General features: G+C 28.5%; 1 protein-coding gene across 5 annotated transcripts in view; it reads right to left on the bottom strand.

Moving 5' to 3' along the window:
* Positions 1 to 24,000, bottom strand: part of LOC136085753 (uncharacterized) — a 207,903-nt gene that overhangs the window by 102,701 nt on the left and 81,202 nt on the right. For all 5 annotated transcript variants that reach the window (XM_065807143.1, XM_065807146.1, XM_065807145.1 and 2 more), the window contains 2 exons: positions 14,844 to 15,044; positions 11,512 to 11,697 (listed from right to left, as the gene is read on the bottom strand). In XM_065807143.1, the coding sequence (XP_065663215.1) occupies positions 11,512 to 11,697; positions 14,844 to 15,044 (387 nt within the window). The remainder of the gene's footprint in view (positions 1 to 11,511; positions 11,698 to 14,843; positions 15,045 to 24,000) is intronic.

Below are 24,000 nucleotides of genomic sequence, written 5' to 3'. Positions count from 1 at the left end.
ATTCTAATAAAAAAAGTAGTTTGTAATTCTTAAAGCATAACTAAAAACTAAAATTCGCGCTCTATAAAGATAAAGGCGTTCAACAACAAAAAAAAAATATTAAAAAAAAGTTTTAGAGTTGCAAGCAAGTTCAAAGCGAAAGCTGAAGTTTGTCTATTCTTTTAAGTAGTTCTTCTTGTAAAGAAAATTTGGTTTTACCTCCAGCATGTTTAAAGCTGTTAGGACTAAAAGCAATATTTTATCAGTTGTAAACTTATATAATTAAGATGAAGATTCCTAAACATTACCCACCAAAAAAGATTTCATTCGGATTCACATCTCTAGAAAACAAACAACTTCCAACTTGTTATTTATATCATACGCTTAAAGAAACGTTTGATTTATTTAAGTTGAAGCATCAGCAAAATTGGAATAGCAAGTTTTGCAACCCGTGCTCACGTAATATAAAATCTGTTACAAAGTTTTCACGTAATATTTGTATTTGCATGAAAACATGCAATTTTCCTTAAATAAATTTACGAGATCAAGTTCTTTGTTCAAAGTTAGATCTAAAATGATAAAAAAATTTGTTTGTGAATCGTTCACATGCGTTTTTGTCTATGACAAATGCGTTGTACGCTAATGTATGAAACAGTTCGAACAACACTTGTAAACTTTTGATACATTTGACTACATATATTTGAGACATTTGTATTCTGGGTCTAGTGGAGAAAATCTAAAATTAAAAAACATAAACAACGAATAGATTTTAGTCTACTTATTCAGTTTATATCAATAACTCATGTAACAACTCATGAAAAGTAACAACTCATGATTATACAACAACTCATGATATATACAATTTTTAAGAATTTAAAGGAAGTTTTAATGATTACTGATTCTAAAACTGCGGTATTCCAAGTTGACTGGGTTGAAAACGCATTATGTTTCTATCAGAATCAACCACAAGCGGCTAATTTTTTTCAAAACCAAATTTCAATAATGACCCTTGCAGTCTTGCACGTTGAGTTAAAAATATTTGCTATAGTTTCTGATTGGGATCATTCAAAGCGATCATTTAAAGTGATGATTCAAACTGATCATTCAAATGGGATCATTCAAAGTGATCAGTTATATCGTACATCAGCAAATTTTTTCACTTTATTTCTAATCGAATCCATACGTTTAATAACAATGCCACTTTTTAGTTTAAAAACAAAAGCATTATGTCTGTATTTAAAACACATTTGAAAAACATTCTTCAGGCATTTCTTTGCAGCGACAAAATAGAAAAGGAGTGGTTGACTCGGAGTCATTAAATTGTTGACTGGAAGTCATTGAATAGTTGACTGGATGTCATTGAGTTGGAGTTATTTTTAAGCGAATCGCAACGCTGAGCATTAAGCTTAGTTAATGCGATATCAAATCAACAGCTGATTTTGCGTTAGCATTACAAGATTTTTAAATAATATCTGTGATTCATTTGTCAGAAAGCAATACCATTCAACAATAAAATGAACTTGAATATAGTTTAACTTTTATTTATTCAATAAAAGTCAAAGATATATCAAAATAGCATTATTCATATGTTTAGAATGATAACGTTGTTCAAATGTCATTTCCATTTTTGCCTGACTTCAATTCAATTTTATTCGGAAATAATACAAACTTTATAAATGATTTTAAATCATCTTTTGTTTCGTCACTGAGCGTCCTTAAACTGATAGTTTTTTTTGTGTGTGAAATAATTCAATATAAAAATTTTTGGCAAATTTGCCAAAAGTTTTTATACTGAATTTTTTTATACTGATTGGCAAATGGATAAATTATAAAAACGAAAAAACTTCATTTGAAAATTTGCTAATTAAAAAATATTTTTTTCAACGTTGTGTCACTGAACTCTTATTTCAAACTTTATCATGTGTCAGTGTTTTGAAAATGAAATATTAATTAACTTATATTATAAATTTAACAGTCATCGAAAAACTTTGAGAACCTTTCTCATTGATACGTCAGTGAACTATGGAAATAGCCATCCTCTAACCAAGGCGTACTATATTCACGGGCATATATTTTACTTTTTTGGGGGAAAATTAAAAGGCTAGTTTTGAAAGTTTTTGACATGAAACCTAAAAAAACTAATTTTTAAAACTTCTACTGAATATACTAACTTTTAAAAGAATTTTATAAAAAATGTCCAACAAATGTCCAATCTCTTGTCTAGTTGCAGGAAAATGCACAACAGGATATTTATGCACCGAGCACAGAAAAATTACATATTTTTCTTTCCTAACAGAATAAAACATAAATCAACTTTGTATACGATTTTTAAATCGTTCAGATCGGAGTCTAACAAATCATTTATCAACTCAATTTCATCAAATCAGCAATCATGTGAACTTCTTTTTGCAGATTTTCTATTATATGTGAACTTAAATTTTGAAGATAAATATATAACTAGAGGTGATAAATACATCTTAAATATATAACTAGAGGTAATAAATTGTTTTTTTGTTTTGTTTTGTTTGTTATTTAGGTCCCCCAAGAAGACCTAACGGTCATGTCATAGAGCACCGCGGAAGTACATTTAACCAGGAAGTTCACGCCTTCTTCCTTACCGTGACGCGAAAATATGTCTAGAGCTCGTTTCGAGCCTGGAACTCCTGCTTCTTAAGCAAGTGCTCTAACCACTGCGCCACGACCGTTGCCACGGCCATTTTGCGACCTTATAAATGCACCTTAAATATAACTAGAGGTGATAAATGCACCTTAAATTTATAACTAGAGGAGAAAAATGCACCTTAAATTTTGAAGATGAGTATATAACTAGGGGTGATAAATACACCATAAATTGGCATTCGAAACCTGTTTCTCCTAAGTAATCTGGTGAACTTTTGCAAAAAAAATTCATGTTTACTATTTTTAAAAACTTCAAGAAGTTCTCCTAAAAAGAGAATACCCCTAGTCAAAAAGTCCTATAGGATCCAATATGAATTCTCTAGTTATTAAAACTTTGTCTTTTTTTTTTTGTTGTTCCGACATCCTATAGGTCCTACAAAACTTTTCGGCTAGGGATTCCAAAAAGATCAGTTAGAAATATCTATAAAAAAAAAAAGATACAGCTACAAGTGAACATAATTTGAATGAAACACCAGCATCACCAGGCTTTCAATTTAAACGATTTAAAAAAAAAAAGGATTGTGTTTTGTAATGCAGAATTTAATGAACAGTTTTACTTTTTATCTATATTAGAACCAACAACAGTTAATTTAGATCTATATTGCGTTTGCAAAACAAGGGAACACTTTCATTAACAATTTGATTTGTCAAAGGACATAATGCAAAACTTGGTAACATTAGAATAATAGAAAACTATCCTTCTTATATGAGAAACAACACATTAGAAAATTATGAGACTATTTTAAATGAAATAGATAGATAGCTTTAACAACTACAAGGCAAGCCAACATTCACCAGAGATGATTCAGTATGCATTACATCTACGATATGCAGGCATACAAACTGTTACTTAGAAAGTTCCCTTTACAATCAATACCTTTGTTAAAAAAGATTAACAAGGAAGATGATTCTATATATACTATATTCTATAAGTTTTAAAATTTCAAAATGAAAAATTTTCTTCTGATTATATTATGATGGTAGATAAAATGTATTATCAAAAAGCAGAATAAAATCAAATAGGAGAGTATGTTAATGCTGATAAAGATTCTTTATTAAAGAAAGCAAATTGTACAAAGGAATAGTCCCACTCATGATAATAGGACTAAAAGAATCTAATTATTTTATAGTTAAATCGATTCCAGAATGCACAAAAGCTGACAACCTTAAAATCTAAAAGATACTGGGTTCACTGTGCGTGGTATAGTGTCAGATAACCATTCACTAATGTTAATGCATTCTCATCATTAATTACGATGCTTAAGTCTGTATTAAAATATTTTATTAATCACCCACAGAATTATGGAACAAGACAAATTTATTTTATAGTTGTGTGCATTTAGTCAAAAACTTCAGAAATAACTTATCAAATGAAAAAAAATTTGCTTTTCTCAGTTTTAAATACCATTATGAGAACTTCAATACTGATTGTTCATCAGGATGTATTAGTTGGGATATTTTATTCAAGATTTACCATAATGATAATGGACTAAATAGATTACTTATCTCCTAAGCTTACATATTAGGTATTACACCATGAAAATAATAAACAAAGTGTTGCAGGAGCATTAGCAATAATACATAAAAATACAATTGCAGCTTTAAAAAGCTATTGTTCGAATCAAAAGTATGTGCTCAATCACTGTTTGTTGAAGAAGTTTTAGGAAGAGTTTTACAAAGTGACTTGATTGGGAAACGTTTCTCACATTACAAGCAAACGTGTGGCGGAAGATTACTTATTTATCAAAAGAAAGGATTTTTTTATGTCGATTTATAATTATGGAGCATATAAACTTTTGAGGAAAAAATATTATGTAAAGTTCCCTTCATTAAAATAGTCAAGAGGGGGCAATAACTTTAGCGGACTACGTTGCGGAAACATTATCAAAAAGGTTAAAATGCGAAAGCCAGTGGTGGAAAGTAACGAACTATATTTACTGATACTATTGTAATTTAGTAGCTTTTATTTGTAAATTTTGCACTTTTGAAGTATTTTTTTAATGTGTACTTTCACTTTTTATTATATATACTTTTAAAGTATTGCACTTCGCTACATTTTAAAACGTTATTGTAAAAAGAATTTTTTATTTCATAAAAAATAGCGTCTCTTTTAAAACTTTGTTTCCTAATAGTTTTAAATGTAAAGATAAGTGTTGTCAAAAAATTACGTCACGCGATAGGTAGGGAGAAGGCAGGAGGTGGCGATTTTGTGTCAATTTGTTGCAAGTGGGTGGAGTAATCAATTTTGTAACGCAACATTCTTTTTGATAGTTTCAAATCTAGAAAAATCTTCCTTTTGATTATTAGACTGCCTTGCCAAACAAAAACCCTCAGTTGATGTTTGCACACTCAACTGGGGCTATTAAAATTTAACTTAAATTGAAGTTGACTTTTTAAATTGACTTGAATTTTAGTAGAGTATTGTAAAATCCGCTGCGTTTACGACTTTACGGCCACGATAAAGTCGTGGTAAGAAAAATCCATGAATTAAAATCTTTTATGAGCGTCCGAGAAAAAAAATTCAATTTGAAGTTTTCGGCATTGTCCAAAGAGTTTGCATAAAGGTACAATATGTATCTTTGTAATAAAAATCTTAAAAATAAGTCAGAAATTGTTTTAAAAACATTTTGTTATTATTACAAAGCCCTAGTGAGTAATATTTAATTAAAAAACAAGTTTTTGTAATTCCAGGAAAAAGCAGTTTTTGTCAAGTGTTAAATTCCGCATGACAACTTTTTTTTAACTTCAAAGCAAAAATGCCAAATTCTGTTAGAAAACATGATGACTGTAGGAAAACAGTTTGCTTTCTATGTTTGAACAAATGTACTCAAGAATTGACAAGTTTTTTGATTGAACAAATCAAGAATCTAGTTTCATTCACACTTGACTTTTCTGACTCACGAGTTCCAAGTGGAATATGCAGGGTTCTTTTAGGAAAAAAGTGCAAAGGTGAAAATGTGGCTATCCTTTATGATTTCACAGAAGTCCTGGTTAGACCAGAGACAAGTGATCAGCCTTGTGATTGCATTATTTGTCGAATTGGTTATTAAAAAGTACTTCAAAGCATCCTTTGGATAAATCAGAATCTTCAGGAGCTTCACAAAATCAAAGAAGATGTTCAGAATTTCTCACACTTGCTGCAAGAGGAGTGTCATATTAGGGCAATCAATACACCTTTAGAGAAAATCTTAAAGAACTTGCTTCAAAGGATCCAAAAGCCAGTGAACAGATTGCATCGACTGTTATCTCAGCAAAACAGTCCTCACCTCATGGAACTGTCAGAATTGCGCAAAGTGGTGGAGGCCGTCCCATGCCAATTACTCCAGGTAAAGGGAATCTTGCTTAATACTTCAACAGTAAAAGTACTACATAAAAAGTTTTGCATTTTAATAAGGCCACTGCTTTTTAAGTGTCTCAAGTTAGTGTTTTTTAAATTTCTTTCCTAAAGGTCCTTCAAACCCCAAGAGACTGTTTGGCGATGTGTCACTTCTATGAGCTCAAGATCTTGTCTGCATACAAAACAACACTGGACTGTCAAACAACAACATCAAAAAACTTGCATCTACATTAAACCAAGTTACAAATACAAAAGTTGTCGAGCATTAAGATTTAAAGAAAGTTTCTTGAAATTGGAAAGCAATTGGCAGACCACTTCTCGCACACATACATATCCATTTCAAATGACAAGCAGCAGTCCAGAAAATAACTTGTGGTTCACTGCAAAAATCTGTCGAAGCTACTGAATGATGTCTTGTTGCAACGTCATGTTCAAGGAGACTACTTGGTGAAGTTGGGCATTGATGGTGGAGGTGGTTTGCTTAAAGTCAGTCTTGGCATTCAAGAAGAAGAAACAAGACTTCCATCCATTTCACCACCAGGAAAAAAGGCTGTGTTATTTCAAACACCCAGAGACAGTGGAGTTAAGCGCCAACTTCTCGTTGCAGTTGTTGAGGATGCTCCTGAAAATTATGATAACCTCAAAAGTATCTTGTCTTTAATTTGTCCAAGTGGAGTAGATTTTTCTTTGTCCTGTGACATGAAGTTAGTAAACCTTGTTTGCGGGCTTCAATCCCATGTCAGCTCTCATCCATGTACTTGGTGTGATGCGGATCACCGTAACTTTTCACAATGTGGAAAACTCCGCACTTTTGGCTCAATAAGAAAGTGCTTCGCTTCATTTCAAGATTCAGATCTGGACCAGAAGAAGGCCAAGCAGTTTTAAAATGTTGTTCATGATCCACTCTTAGATGTGTATGACTCTACTTTTGTTCTTGACAAGATCCCACCCATGGAACTACATCTTTTACTTGGTGTGGTAAACCATTTGTTTAAAACACTATATAAAGCTGATGAATGGCTAAAAGCACTTCACATTAAGCTTCAGCCATTTCATGGAGGCCAGTTTGCTGGTAATGAGTGCCGAAAACTTTTGAAACATGTTGATCTTCTTCAAAGACTTGCTGAAGAAGACTCAGCATTTCAAGTTTTTCTATGGATAGATACACTCAGAAAGTTTGATGCAGTTGTGTTCTCTTGTTTTGGAAATCAGTTGCAGAGTAACTATGCTGAAAAAATCACACAGTTCAATAATTCCTTCAATTGCCAAAGGCAAATGTGACCCCTAAAGTCCACACCGTTTTCTTTCATGTCAAGGAATTAATTGATCACAGGTAGAAATCTCTTGGCAAGCTCAGTGAGCAGGCCACAGAGGCATTGCATCACAACTTCAAGACACATTGGGAAAGATACAAGAGACCATACAATAGATCATCCAGAATATTTGCGAAACCTACAAAATTGTCTTGTTAATTTCAATAGCAAGAACTTGAAAAGCATTGGCTCCTCTTGAAAACCTGTTGAAATTTTTAAAGAAAGTCATCATTTTGAATTTAAAATTCTGATTAAAATTAAAGGAATGCACTGTTTTTTTTTTTAATTTAATATGTGGAAAGTGAAGAAATGTTTGATTACATAAGAAAAAATAACCTTGTATTTATTGAGAATAAAATGTTCAGAAAAGCAAAAATTGTTTTATTATGATTCTCAAAGCAGTCAACATATAATTTCTGACTTAATTTTATGTTTTTTATTACAAAGAATGTTACATTTCCAGCATTTTTCAACTTTTTTGACTATGCCGAAAACTTCAAAGTGAATTTTTTTTCTCGGACGGTCAAAAAAGATTTCAATTTTTGGTTTTTCATATCAGGAAGGTGTGTATATTGTTCACACCAAAGGGTTTTTCCGGTGCTTTTTGGAGTAATTATTCTCATTTTCGGACAAGTGTGGTAATTAAGTTTTTATTTTAAATTTATTTTAAGTTTTTATTTTAAATGTATTTGTTAACTAAAAGTTTGTATACTAAACTTTTGTATTTAAATAAATTTGAAACAAAATTTTATATTTGAAAGCTGAAGACATTGATTTTGAAATTTAACTCTTATCTTTTATCACGTGGTGAACTTTTTTTTTTTATTTGCTATATTTTATATAATTGAGATTGAAATTTCATCTCTATCAATTCCAGTATTAAAATCGTCAACATATCTGTTACATAAGCACCAATAAGCAAATTTGTTTATGAAAATCATGAAAGTTAGGGAATAATGTTTTCAACAAATATTCTTAACTATTTATTTTTTAATAATAAAAATTATCGATTAATTTGGTTTCCAATAAAAATTGAGAAAAAATTTTAAAATAGGCAATCAAAAAAAAAAAAATAATAAATGCCAGCCGAGCATATGTTAGTGTAAATTATTAAAAATTTTCATATTATTTGATTTTTTTGAACCACTTCTTGACATTATAGAAAAATATAATATACATAGATATAAATGTATAGAGTAAAACCGGGTCTAACTGCACACCATATCATTCCGCACTGATCAAAATTATCAAATAGAAATTAAATGGATAGGACTATGAAAAAATAAAAATAGATTCAAATACAGAATCTCCTCTATTCAAATACAGAACTATCTCCTCTATCTTCATCTAATTAACTTAGTGTTAATTCCGGTTTAATTAAAAATGAATTATAATGTTATTTGTTAATATAATCATCTCTTACTCATTAAAAACCAATTATTATATTATTTCTCAATATAATCATCACTCACTCAATTCAATTTAACTCACTCACTTTAACATGTCAACTAAAAGAACAAAAGCATACAAGAAAGACGATATACTAGCCGCATTTACTGATAAGAAAGAAAATAAAACATCACTAAGAAATCACATCACTTTCAACAAACTGGTATAACTTCTGGGTCGCATATTTGAAATTGTGATGAAACAGGTTTTTCGGGTGATCAAAGCAAAGCAACCGTAGTGTGTCGAAAAGGGATAAGACGTGCATTTAGTGCACGTCTTATCCCTTTTCTTACTGGCAGCAATGAAAAAACTCATTATACTGCAAACAATTGCTGTAACGCTAATGGGCATTTTGCACCACTATTTGTGATATACAAAGCCAAAAGAAACTTTCGTCCTGACTGGGCAAGAGATGGTCCAATTGGCACTAAATATTCAATTTTAAAATCAGTTTGGATGGAGCGATATACGTTTATTGAATGGCTAAAAGAAGCATTTATACCCGAAACTGAGCAAATTGGTGGTATTCATATTTGACTATTAGATGAGCATACAACTTACATAACTTTGGAGGCGGTATTGCTGTGCAAAAAACACAACATAATTTTAATTTGTCTACCAGAGCATTCTTCGCATATTCTACAACCAATGGATAGAGGTGTATATTGTTATGTCAAACAAGCATGGAAAGAAAGTCTTGCAAAGTATTACAAAGACTCAAAATGTAAGAATTTAGATGAACAAAATTTTAACCAGTAGCTCAAACTGCTGCACGAGACTGATAAGTGTTTTACATGCTTGCATGCAACTGCTAGTTTCCAGTAAACTTGCTTATTTCCACTTAATAAAAACAACATAAATCATAAGGCATTTGCAATCACACAAACGTTTAATCCACCTTCATAAACTTTAGCAGCCTCCGCACCACCTACACCATCTTACTCAGACACAGCTTCATCATCTTCATAAGCCACCGCAGCGCCTACTCCAACTGCACCTACTTCAAGTTTTGATAGGTATCAAGCATTTGTTGAGCGTTGCAAAAACAGTATCGAGATAGAGTTGAAGCAGTTTTTTAAAGCCAGAAATCAATCGCATGTTAAGAAATCGAAGCAGGTCAAAATTTGGCTGAAAATGTATTACCGAAGAAAATGTGATTAAATTCCTCAAACAAAAAGATGAAAAAAAGCAATAATGTGAAAGTGAAAGTTGCTAGACTTAACGCAAAGCGTAGACTCTTATTCCAAGTATTCAAATGCCTGAGCATAATAATGCTGAGTAACCTCAGCAAAACAATAATGAAGAACAACTACCAGCAGCCAAACAATTAAAAGTTGAAAAATGTAAAAAGTGTAGAGTACAGTTACACACAGAAATGATACAATGCGAAAAATCTTATAATAATCTGTCGGGAACGGTTGTGCAAAGAAATATGTTTACCAAAGAAATATGTAGTTGGAACTAAATTTTTTTGTTGCAAAAAATGTAAAAAACTTTTATAAAGTTTCTTAAATATAAGTTGTGTTAAAAAAAATAATTAAAAAAAAAAGTTAAAATTTAAAAAATTCAATGTTTTTTCAAGTGTGCGGTTTTATCAGAATGTCGCCTAAAACCGTACAATTTTTTTTTCTTTACATTTAATATTTTCGATAATTTTATTATTATTTTTCAACATATATTTATATTATCTTGCGTAGTTTTTTATTACCTATCTAATAAAAAAGAATGAAAAAATAAAAATGAAAAAAAAAAAATTATTAAATTTTTATTGATAAGTGTGCGGTTTGACCCGGTTTTACTTTATTGATTTGATTTATTTCTGTACAAATTCTCCAACAAATATTACGCAAATGTCTTTAAATCTTTGGTATCTATTTTATCTTTAATAAATATAAAGTAGAACCCAAATGCCAATTTTACATTAAGGAACTATAAATTAAAAATTAGGATTTAAGTTGCTTTTTATCAATAAAATTTCAGCGCAACCATTTTTCTAGTAAAAATCGACTTTTTAATATCCTCCAAAAAATAAAAGATATACTGCCGTGAATATAGTAGGCCGTGCTCTAGCCTCCTAAGGAACAAAATTTAAAGAAAAATTAATTATATCCTAAGCTAAAGTCTTTGTTGTCTTCAAGAATGTATTATTAAGTCCTTGGTCTTGGCAAGTTATCCAACCACTTATACCATAGTCAATAACCATGGTTACCCATTTCATTGTAACATTACCGAATAAAGTCTGTCAAAAAAAGTAAAGAACAGTCATTAAAAAGCTTGTATAGAATTTAAAGTTTCAACTTGAATTACATAATACAATATAATTTTTACAAACTTACTTTAATTTTTGAAAAAACAAAAATCGTTTTATTTTTATTAATAACATCTTTATTTTAAACAATTTTTAATAGTTATGGTAACTCCAAGACAAATGCGGTAGTGGTGTAGTGGTAAGAGCGCTCGCTTTGTAAGCGAGAGGTTCCGAGTTCGACTCCCACCACGTCCCTGGAAGTAACGCGCTCAACTTAGTTTCTCCGCGCAGCGACCTTGCTCGGCAAGGTTCGTGTTTCGGAGTTAAAGAGTTGAGAGAGGGTTGCACCACGAATAACAACTAAAAATAAAAAATAAAAAAAAATAAAAAACACAAAAAAGAAAAATATGAGTAGCCTCCTCGAAAGTAGTAGCCCCCTCGGGCCTTGGGGAGGTGAATAATCTAAAAAAATAAATAAATACAAAAACTTAGACTATATATTTTACCTTGTTTAACTTTACATATATACCCATCCAAATTATTGCATTCCTTTTTAACCCAACCATTCGAATTGATTTGTACGCAGTCTGCGTTATCAGAGTTAGTACTAGGTTTTGGAACCCAATTAAAGAACTGCGAGAATGTGTTATCTGACCATACAAAATTTTTGTAATTCCAAAGTTTATTGAGACCTATGATAAAATTAAAGGGGAGTTTTGCATAAAAAATATTTTAATTAGAATAATAAATGAAACGTTAATGAAAAAGTATAAGTAGGCAGTTTAGTCCTATTTATAATCTTGTTAATTTTTTATAATCTTGTTAACCTAAAATGTTAATTTTAACTTTATTGTTTTCAAAATGTTTAACTTGTTTCACAATGGGTTCTATTAATTTTGTAGCAATTCTGGTTATCAAGAAACTTCCATTTTTGTACAATCTGATTTGACTAGTTTTTATACATAAGAACCTGTATATTTTGTTATTCAGTTTTTTGAACTTTTTTGTTATTACTATTATTATCGTAGATGGAACAAACGTAAGAAAATAGCAACATATAATTACATTTGCAGTAATCAGTATACTTTTTAAATGTTAATAAAAAGTTTATTTTTAAATAAAAATTAAATAAAAAGTCATGACGAGAAAAAGAAGAAAAGAAATCCTTATAATTCAACTTATTTGCGTAAAAATATTAATAAACAAGTTAAACAACTTTCAGTTCACAACTAACTAAACTTTAGAACAGCAGAAAAAATTATGCAAATTAATATAGCTATTACCCTGATTTTACTCGATCAAAAAACTAGAAAATCAAATTGTGAAAAGTTAACATTAGGTTAAGAAATTTTAAAGTTTCTCAAATACTATATTTAATATATAATTAATAATTTTTATTTTTTTACAATTAAATTCATTGTAAAATAAGCATTTACAATATAATATTCTTTCCTTTTTCAACGTCAGCAAGTAATGGAAAAGTCCATACTTGACTTTGTTCGTAGACCATATCAAACACATTTTTTTTAAATCAGGGGTTCACTTGTTTATTCTATGAACTTCACCTGTACACTAAAAGTATTTTTTAATATTGACTTTCACTATTTTATGTTGAATAAATTTCCCTACAAAATAATTAAGATTATTTAGAATAATAGACAAGACGTTTATTTATTGTTGATATGCTAATTAAGACATTCTTGCATTCTTCAAATTTTTTACATAACTCTTCTTTCTGTTTCTTAATCAAAATATCTCGTTATTTTCGTTTTTTAATATTAGGCTTTCTTTTAATGGGCTCTGGAAAACTCCTTGTTCTAATAATTGATTGCACATTATTGAACAACTTATAGTTTGTTAAGTCTTTTTTCTCACCACCAAGCATTTTAGATTTCTAAAAATATTTAGGTTCACATTTTGCCTCCATAACATACCTAAAAAAATTTACTGTTTATCATCACATATCTATAAAAATCCACGTCAATAACGTCTTAGTATTATGTGTCACCTAACAAAAAATCATCTTCTTCATTTGAAGTTAACTACACCTTCGTTCTCAATTTTAACAACTCATTAACCAATTTAGCTTTTTTAAAGAAAGCTTTCTTTCTTACTATTCTTTAAGCTTTATGGTTTTCAGACAGTTTTCCACTCATTTTGAACTTTTATTTTGAATGACGTTGTTTATATTTATATTTCATTTAATTAAAGTTACTTGAAGCTATTTTATGGTGTTTAATGGTACCGTCATTGTGAAGACAATCTCTTTGTATATTATGTATTATTTCTTCTGCAACTTGAAATTGAGCAAGCGCCTATGACTCAGTTTTAAATAGAAATTTTGTACCAAATAAGGGAAGCTTCTCTATATCTAACATAGCTAGTTTTTTTTAATTACAATTGTGATAACCTCATCAACTTTATTCATGTTGACATTCAAAGAAAATTACTTCATAATAACATCTCATAAATAGTTAGAATACCTTCTATTTTGAAATGTTACTATGTTGCAATCAAGGAGAAGACAGTTTAAAGTATTTTATTTTCTTTATTCTCTTATAGTATTTCACTTTATTTTCTTTGCTTAGTGACTCTTCTCTAACGTTAAGTTCTTTTTCTTCTTTAATGTCAAGTTCTTTTTCTTCTCTAATGTTAAGTTCTTTTTCGGCTTCTGAAATTCGAGCACACCGCTTTTAAACATTTATCATTCAAGCATAGATACCAATCATATAACTATATATTATTCATTATACTGAAGCTTATTTTATACAAATATTTATATCAATATATATAATAATATTGTAATACCTTGTTACTATATTATTTTTGTAACAGTTGCCAAAATATTTTTTTAAATAATATATTACGGACTGAAAAGAAGACGCGGAGAGGATTAATCATGTTTTAAAATTTAAGCTGAAGTACCGAACATTAGTCAAAACCGACCAATTTATCTCAAAATCAAAAAACAAAACACAAAAATTTTAATGAAAGCTAGAACGCAAATAAAATAACTTTAAGTTAAGATAATATCAAAAAGTTAACTGAAACCGTTCTTTCAGCTAGAAAATATATTGGGGCAACTGAACAAGTGCGAATTTCATAAGTGCGAACTGTTATAAGTGCAAAGCAGATGCAAAAACTGGCACAAATGCAAACTGGCATAAGTGCGCTAAAATAATTTGCAAACAATAGCGTAAGTGCAAATCGGCATAAGTGCGAACTGCCATAAGTTAGAATTAGTTGCAAAGATTGGCACAAATGCGAACTGGCATAAGTGCACTAAAAGAATTTGAAAATATTAACATAAGTACGAATTGACGTAAGTGCAAACTGGCATAGGCGCAAATCAGTTGCAAAAACTAGCAAAAATGTGAACTGGCATAAGTGCGCTAAAAGAATTTGCAAATATTGACATAAGTGCAAATCAGTTTCAAAAACGGGCATAGGTGCAAAGCATAAATTAGCATATATGCACCGAAAAAAAATGGAAAAACTGGCATAAGTGTGCCAAAAGATTTAAAAACATTGACATAGAGATTCGCACTTATGCCAGTTCGCACTTACGCCAATGTTTGCAAATTTAGTCCGCGCACTTTTGTCAGTTCGCAATTATGCCAATATTTACAAATTTTTCTGCCGCACTTATGCTATTTCGCACTAATTAAATTCACACTTATTCAGCCTCCCGAATTTTTTACCATGACATAAAAGATAAAAAAAATCGGAATTTGTCGCGTGACCGAAGTGCCTAGTTTATGTATTTAAAGAAAATATTTTTTTGATAATATCAATAGAAAAATACAAACGTAGAAATTATGTTACAAAACAATTATACCAATCCAATAACTTTCATACGTGTCTTTGATCAAATTTTGAATAAATAGATCTTCATCTTTATCTTCTATACTCAACAAATTTCCTCCTTGAGATTGGCATATTGAAAAAGATTTTAACCAAGTAACTTTGGTGATGTCTTGAATAAAGTAGCAATATCTTCTATACTCAATCCAATTTTCAGCACATAGCTCAGCGCTTGCTAAATTATCATTTATTTAAATTGAACACTAAATATGTTAAAACTTTATATTAAGCAAACATACATTTGACACTTACACATATATATATACAAATATATATATATATATAAATATACATATATATATATATATTAATTTATAAATATATATATGTATATATATATATATATATACATATATATATATATATATGTATATATATATATATATATATATATATATATATATATATATATATATATATTTATATATATATATATATATATAATATATATATATATATATATATATATATATATATATATATATATATATATATATATATATATATATAAATATTGACCTTAAAAGAAAATTAGGAAGCGGCAGAAAACCATACAAAATAGACATAAGTAAAATTACTTCACTCATTAACTAGGCCGAAAATAAAGTTGGAATCTCCGAGAGAAAACTTGCATTAAAATATGGAATTCATAGAAGTTATGTTTATAAAATTTTTAACATGCATGGACTTAAATATTTCAAAACAAAAAAAGCACCAGAAAGCTCTGAAATTCAAATAATTAAACAAAAACAACGCCTGTTAAGACTTTCAAAACTTTTTTCCGACTCAAATGAGTTTGAAATTATCATGGATGACGAGTCCTATTTTACATTGAGCAGCCAAAACATACCAGGAAATGATGGCTTGTATAGTCAAGATAAAGACAAAACTGAAAATAATATTAAATATAAGTTTAAATCAAAGTTTCAAGCGAAAGTTTTATGGATTGCAACCAGTAGATTTGGTAAACCAAAGCCTTTCTTTGCAATTAGGAATAATGCCAATGATGCAAAAATATATTCCAAAGAATGCATTGAAAAAAAACTTGTTGCCTTTATCAATTCGCATCGCAAAAATATTAAATATATATTTTAGCCTGATGGTGCAAGCTGTCATAATGCAAAGCTAACAATTAAAACTTATAAGAAGTTTAATATAACCTATGTTTCTAAGGATGATAATCCACCAGATGTACCGCAATTAAGGCCCATTGAGACATTTTGGGCTAAAACCTAAAACAGAGAGTCTATTCCAATGACTTCAAAGCAAAAAATCTTAACCACCTGAAAAAGAGAATTCAACTTAAGTTGCGAGATTTCAGTCCAAAACACTTTGAAAACCTTCTTTGCTCGCTTAACACTAAAATTTGCTACGCTGTTGATTATGGAACACTTTTAGTTATAAGATGATATATTATTGCTATCCTTACTTATTTCATCAGTTCTGAAACAATAATATAATTTGAATGACAATTATAAGCAATTTTTTTTTATGCAAATTTTAAGTAGCCTCGAGTTATGCAACATTTAAAGAGTTTTTATAATTGACCCCCTGCCCCTATCTCATATACGCCATTTGTAGACCCCCTCTTACCATCCGAGCATACGTACTTATGGACGAATACAGTCCACAGAAAGAGATTTAAGAAGATTAAAGTACTCCGAGACAGGCTCAGGTGAAAAATTTTAAATACTTTAAAGGAAAAGGCTGTTGTGTTCATTTGGATGAAATACTAGGGAACAAAATTGAAAATGTAAATGTAACAGTTGCTAGAATAGCTGCCAATGCTACATTACTTAATTTAAATGAAACTAAAGACATACTGCTAGGGTGCTCTTTAGTCAGGTACCAACTTTATCAATGATTTAAAAAAAAAAAAAGGCCAAAATAAAATGACTATATGTCAGAAAGATTGGTGTTCAGTTAATGATGAGGTAGACATGATGATAGACTTAGTTAACTTCAATTGGACTGGATCACTCCTGCATCGAATTGCTAAAAAAGCTATGGAGTTTGAAAATAAAAGGCAAAATTTTGCTCAAATTAATTATTTACAAACAAAGTTTCATTAATATTTATTAACACTTTAGAATATATATATATATATATATATATATATATATATATATATATATATATATATATATATATATATATATATATATATATATATATATATATATATATATGTATATATATATATATATATATATATATATATATATATATATATATATAAATATATATATATATATATATATATATATATTTAATTGATAAATATATTTCATGACTTTAATGATTCCCCTATATATTAAAAAATAATAAAACGATTTTTTAAATAATTACATGACGTCGGAACAACGTCGATTTAACAACATCAGAACGACGTCAGTTTAGCATTGTTGGATATCGCTATATTTATCTATATATATATATATATATATATATATATATATATATATATATAACTTTACATACATATGTTTATATATATATAAACATATATATGTAAAGAGAGAGAGAATATATATATATATACATATATATAAATATAAACATATATATATAAAGAGAGAGAGAATATATATATACATATATATATATATATTTATATATATATATATATATATATATATATATATATATATATATACATAAATATATATATATATAGAGAGAGAGAGAGAGAGAGAAAATATATATATATATATATAAATATATATATATATATATATACATATATATATATATATACATATATATATATATATATATATATATATATATATATCTATATATATATAGAGGCGTCGCCCAAGCTTTCCGTTTCCAACGTTAATCTGGCGTCGATCCAACGTCAACCCTGACGTAAATCCGACGTTTTGTCGACTTTGATTTGCCCACTGGGAATAACATTTTTTACCTTCTAGATAAGATCTAAAGTTACTTTTCTAATGTAGTTGGATCTGTTCTATTTGCTACACTTGCGCCACTGTCCTATTGTCGTAAAGTAGCACCTCTATCTCTTTTTTACAAATACTAATATGGTCACTGTTCAAACGAACTATCATCTTGAATTAACTAAAACTAGTTCTATCAATCAAAACTCATTCTCCCTTGATTCATCATTCTGCAGAGTTGTATCTTTTTACAGTATCTGCCCTTTCATGTTTAAAAAAATTTTTTCAACTAGTTTTTTTTTTCGCTCCTCAATGCTTTGGAACTTTCTCCTATCTTAATGTTTTCCCAGCTTATACAATTTACAACTTTTTAATGGTCAACTTAATTGTTAATACTGACAACCATTTTCTCGCTCTTTAACATCTTTTTGTTTACCTGGTAAATCTCAACTTAATAATAGTTGCTTGCAACCTTGTTGGGAGTTAATAAAAAAAAAAAATTAATTTTCGAATGAATGATCACAAACTTTTGAATTTTTTGTTGTTGTTTTTACTTGTGGAAAAAGAAAAAACGAACCAATAACTTTATTAGAACCTTCTTAACCTTCTAAAAGTTTCTATTCATAACTTTTTCAATTTAATAAAAATAATGATAACAATAAATAACAAAATAAAATTTTTATCAGGCAATGATTTAGTCGATATATCATCGATAAAGAAATTATTATTAGTAATACAACTATTAAATAAATATAATAATATAATAATTATTCAACAACAAAATGTTAATATAAACTGCACCGCGACACTAATTTATTTCCGAAGAAGTTATTTAAGTTATATTTTCTTTAAAAATTAAATATAACTTCGGAGGTTACTTGCCTATGTAGTCACTGTTAATTTATACAACTTTATATCGAACTATAGCCGTGCAAAAAAAGAATATATGCACACTGCACTTCCCCCATACCTATTAAAGTTAGCCGATGTATGTAACTACACTGCAAATACGGCAATTATGTACTTATTGATTATTATTCTGTGAAACTTAAAAAAAATATCAAAAATAAATATAGTTATAGTTAAACAACAATAGTTATATAAAATATAACTATCAAATAAAACACCAAAAGTTTCGATATTTAAAATAAACTTGAACCTGTTAGTACCACCCTTAGTAACCGTGCCTCAAAATACGCAAGTAACCATCCACGTTTCTACGACAATATTTATATGTATAAAATAAAAGCATTTAATTGTTTTTTGCGTACAAGTTTATAAATAATTACGCGCGTATAAATAATAAATTTATTTTACATTATACGTATGCGTATGCGCGTATGTAAATATAATGAATTATAATTTATTTTGGCTTATAATAAATATAATGAATTATAATTTATTTTGGCTTTATAATGACTTTCAAAGTAATATTAAATAATAAAAACTAAAATTTATATTTATTAAAATGTATTCATTAGATAACTAAAAACGACTACGAAAATTAAAAAAATTATGGTATTTAAAACCACAAAAAAAAACCTTTAGCAAGAGGGGGTGGGAGTAAGTAAACCGTGACAATTTGTTAATAGGGGAAAGCGAGGAAAGTGGTCCAAAATTATCAAAAAATTACGTGCCGTAATTTATGGACGACTCTAAAGTGAATTATATAACTATAATGCAATTAAAACAAGAATAACTCCTAATATATAAATCGAAATCAAAATTGAGTTTTTTAAACATTTATCAAAATTATTGATAAAATTTTCAGTTTATCTTTTTTATATATTTTATTAGTTACTGTTTTTAAATAATGAAATAAAAAAAAACATAATAAAAAAAAAAACTTTTGTTTCATTACAGACTGGTGACAGCAAAAGCGATCCAAAGAATGAAGTGCAACTGGAACTCTATTCTTGTTACGAAGATCAATTGCAATAACCTGAGCAAATTTAAATTAGAAAATAAATTTTCGAACTTTTTCTTGAAGAGCAGCCAAAATTTGAATAGTTTGATTGTTCTATTTATAATAATGTGTTTTAGTATATATATTAATGATAAATTTCTTAATTAAAATTTAAGCTTCTAACTAACCAACATTACTTAAAATTGTGATATGGCTACATTTATTTATAAAATTAATAGACTTCGATTAAATGGCAAAATAAAAAACTTTCACTTTGGATTTTTTTATATAATATTATTGCAAGAGGCAAAGCTGATTCAATAAATAGCTTTTTACAGCATTTAAGTACAATGCGATACTTTGAAATGCGCTAATGACGCAATTTCATTTTCATAATAAAAAAGATTGAGAAAACTTATTTTATAATTTATGTTTATTTTTATAGTTATTTTTACAGATATTTTTATAACCACCCTCTTATATTAAAGGGTTATTTAAATTTATAACCCCACTCAATTTTACAAGGGATATAAATTTTATATGATCACAATTTTCTATAATTATTTTATGAAATTTCAAATTTATTGATGAATATTAATTTAGTTTAGAATAGTATAAAAACATTTAATCAATTCTTTCACGTTTTAGGCAAATATATTTGGCGGCCAAAATATTAGGGTATTTATGTTCTTAGGCTCCAACAATTAAAATTTTTTTCAAAGCATCCTTATTTGACATTAGTAATAACATAAAAATTTGGACTTCGCTCCAAGTCTGGAAGTTAGCTATTTCAAACATCAATACTAAATCCACCCATTTGTACAAAAGCGTCCCGAGGAGTCGTCTAAGCCCCCTAGAAATTTATTAGTTTGCAAATTTGGACACTGGAGTCGGCAAAAGTAGATCTATAGTTGGCAGATAACAACTTTTTTTTTTATTATATTAGATCTTAGTCGTCAAAAAAATTTCTGGGCCTTACTCGGCAAATGACAGATACGTCGCTCCCCCTTTTTTAAGATCTCTTCGAGACGGCACTGCATGTTTATATACATACATACATATATATATATATATATATATATATATATATATATATATATATATATATATATATATATATATATATATATATATATATATATATATATATATACATATATATATATATATATATATATATATATATATATATATATATATATATATATATATATATATATATATATATATATATATATATATATATATATATATATATTATGGTGTCCCATAAAACAATATTTTTAAAAAATATATTCAGAGACCCCCTTAATGTGTTCTATCTAATACAAAAACACTAAATTTAAAATTTTTTTGAATAAGAAATATTTTAAGGGATCCCTCAAGACCCTCGAATATTTAATGGGTCCCTAAAATATTCAAAAAAAAAGTTTTTTAAAAGTATGTCAACCTGGTACTTAAATGAAGCAAAATTATATAAAAATTTTAAAAATAATATTTAATTCGGGTCTTAAGCAAGATTTTGATAAGTACCTTTTTTATCCTCAACTTGACCTTTCTGAATTCTTGAAACTTTTATTGTTCTGGCACATGGATGGGCCATTAGATAACTAAAATGCTTGAGCTTTTTGGGATAACCTAAGCCGGATCAGATGCTGGATCAGTTTCTAGATGTGTCTTTGATTTTGTTGTAGTGTTGGATTTAGTTTGATTTGATTTTCGCTCCTGTTCTGGTTCCTGTTCTGGCTCCTGTTTCTGACTCCTGTTCTGGTTCTGGCTCCTGATTTGGTTCTGGCTCTGGGTCCAGTCCTGCTTTTGTTCCAGTTATGGGTATGAGTCGATTTCTAATTAAAATACTGGGATTTTATTTGGCAATGAGACACTTTCTTTATTTTTGTCCGAGCTGATGAAACTCGTTGATAGATAAAGAAAAATGTCCACCACACTACAGGCTTTGACTTATGTACCAAAACAAGTAGTTTCAAAGTAAGAAATTTAGACAAATCTTTTTTGCTTAAGAGGCTTTTTTCCTCTTTGCAACACAACTTTGAAAAGTACAGTTAGACATTTTAAGGGATTTCCTTCCAGATATATTACTTGATAACAGCAAATTCAAATTCAATACGATCATTATAATTTAGTGCTTGTAATTAGAAAGGTTTTCAAAAATGTTTATGACAAAAATTCAAGTAAAATTAGAGTTTTGCACGTGAACATTCGAAGTCTTAATGACAATTTTTATAATATTCTTAACTTCTTAAACAAAACAAAGAATTTAATATAGTTTGTTTAACTGAAATTGAGTGATTTAGACAATACTTCAACCTTTTTTATTCCTCATTTTAAATTAACTTCGTTTAAAAGACAAGTAAATAAACGCGGTGGAGGAGTTCTTATATGTGTGAATCAAAATATTGTTTATTACTTTAGGAATGATTTGAATGCTTCTGATGGTGATAAAGAAATTTTGACTATTAAAATAATAAACAATCAATCAAAAAGCATTTTCTTAAGCTGTTATTATCGACCACCTAACGGTGTGAGAAAGAACTTGAGTATTTTTTTTTTTGAACAAAATATTTTTAAAAAAAGTATTAATTAAAACAAAAAAAACTTTATTATTGGGGACTTAAATATGAAAAATAAAAATTGCTAAAGTTACACAAAAAGACACATAAGACACATTTTAGGAGCCCCTAAACATCGGTGGCCCTAGGCTGCAACCTACCTTGCCTATGCGTTAAGACGGCACTGAATATAATGGAAGATAGATATAAATAAAATGGAAGAGGTAGTAAGCAGATGAGTAAAAAACGAAAAATACAATATCTAATTAAATAGAAATACATACCCAAAAAACTCAGCAACTGATTGAAAAAAATTTTGTTAACCAAATGATTTAAAAGTATCTGGAAAAGACCAATAAAATTTTGAATAATTATAACAGACCCAAATGAATGAAAAAAAGCAGCCTTTATACAGAGTTTTATCAAACCCAGACTATATTGTAAACACATTATGGAAGATATTGATCCCTATTGTTCTATCATGCTTTCCACATTATGAAAGATTTTGATCTCTTTTGTTTTATCATGCTTGTTCTAACATGCTTGTTTCTCCTTTGCAATAAGACTATTTACTGATTATTTCTTTGACTTTACAAATGTACAGCTAATCTAAACTTACTTGCTTCCCACTATTACTTCCTGTATGCATAATACGCATTCATTACATGAGTCCCTACAGACATGAAATGTGTGTGGATGTACCCAAAAAGAAAGAAAAGTGGCCACACAAAAACAGCCAAATATACACACTTAAAAAATTCCTTGTTTAATTGCAAATGTCTGACTTGCAATCTTGACCTTAAAGACTAAAAGTTTCCTGTTATAGAAGAGGGAGAGATTAATTTGCATTATTCCTGAAAAAAAGAAATAAGATACATCCAACCATGAACTATCTACAGAGATATTGTATTCTGTGTTACACTGAGTTTCAATGCTGTCTATGAGAAAACAGAATTTTTTACTATTTATTATTATTGTAATGTTATTTATCATAATATAGTATGATGTTTTTTACAACAATGCCTTAGTTTTACAATGAATGAAATTTTTTTTAATTGCAATTTTTTTAACCATATTATTGCTGAACTTGTTGTTTACAATGATAATGATTTTCTTTTTATCTTGTTTTTCTTTGATGATGCTGTTATATGAAGATTTTACCTTGTATGATGTCCAAAAATTGAATTTTTTATTCTCCTATATTTTACAAACTTGATTAACCTAGGCATAAAACATCTGGTGGTGAAGAAAATATAACTAAAAATAACTCAAGTGTAAGCGTCTAGATGTGAAATCAAACTAGTCAAACTTAAGTGTGACTCAAGCGAAAAGCATTTTAAATGTCTTACAAACAATATAATAAGGAACAAAAAAACACAAGAACACAAGGGGAAAAAGAAGATCAGATGAGAGAGGGAAAAGTAGATAAACGAGAACCAAAAGTAATCAAAGAACATTTAAGTGAAGCCCAAAAACAAGTTATGACATTTATATTTATATATTGATATATTGGTAAACACTTAGAATAGATTTGTATGGGATGAATTGTTATAAAATATACCATTAAGAACAAATAAGCATCTTGGATAAAAAATAAAAACTTAGTTGTTTAAACCTATGTTATGGGATTACTAATACTTCACTAAAAACCTGGTTAATCAAAGCAAGCTTGCTTTATCAATGTGGAAAAGCTAAATATATTAGAATCTGAATAATATCTTGAAACAATTTTTTCAAGCAACCTAAAATGGAATA

Source organism: Hydra vulgaris, chromosome 10, assembly GCF_038396675.1.
Source record: "Hydra vulgaris chromosome 10, alternate assembly HydraT2T_AEP".
Taxonomy (NCBI): domain Eukaryota; kingdom Metazoa; phylum Cnidaria; class Hydrozoa; order Anthoathecata; family Hydridae; genus Hydra; species Hydra vulgaris.
Note: the sequence above shows the minus strand (reverse complement) of the source record. Positions and strands in the feature narration are given on the sequence as shown.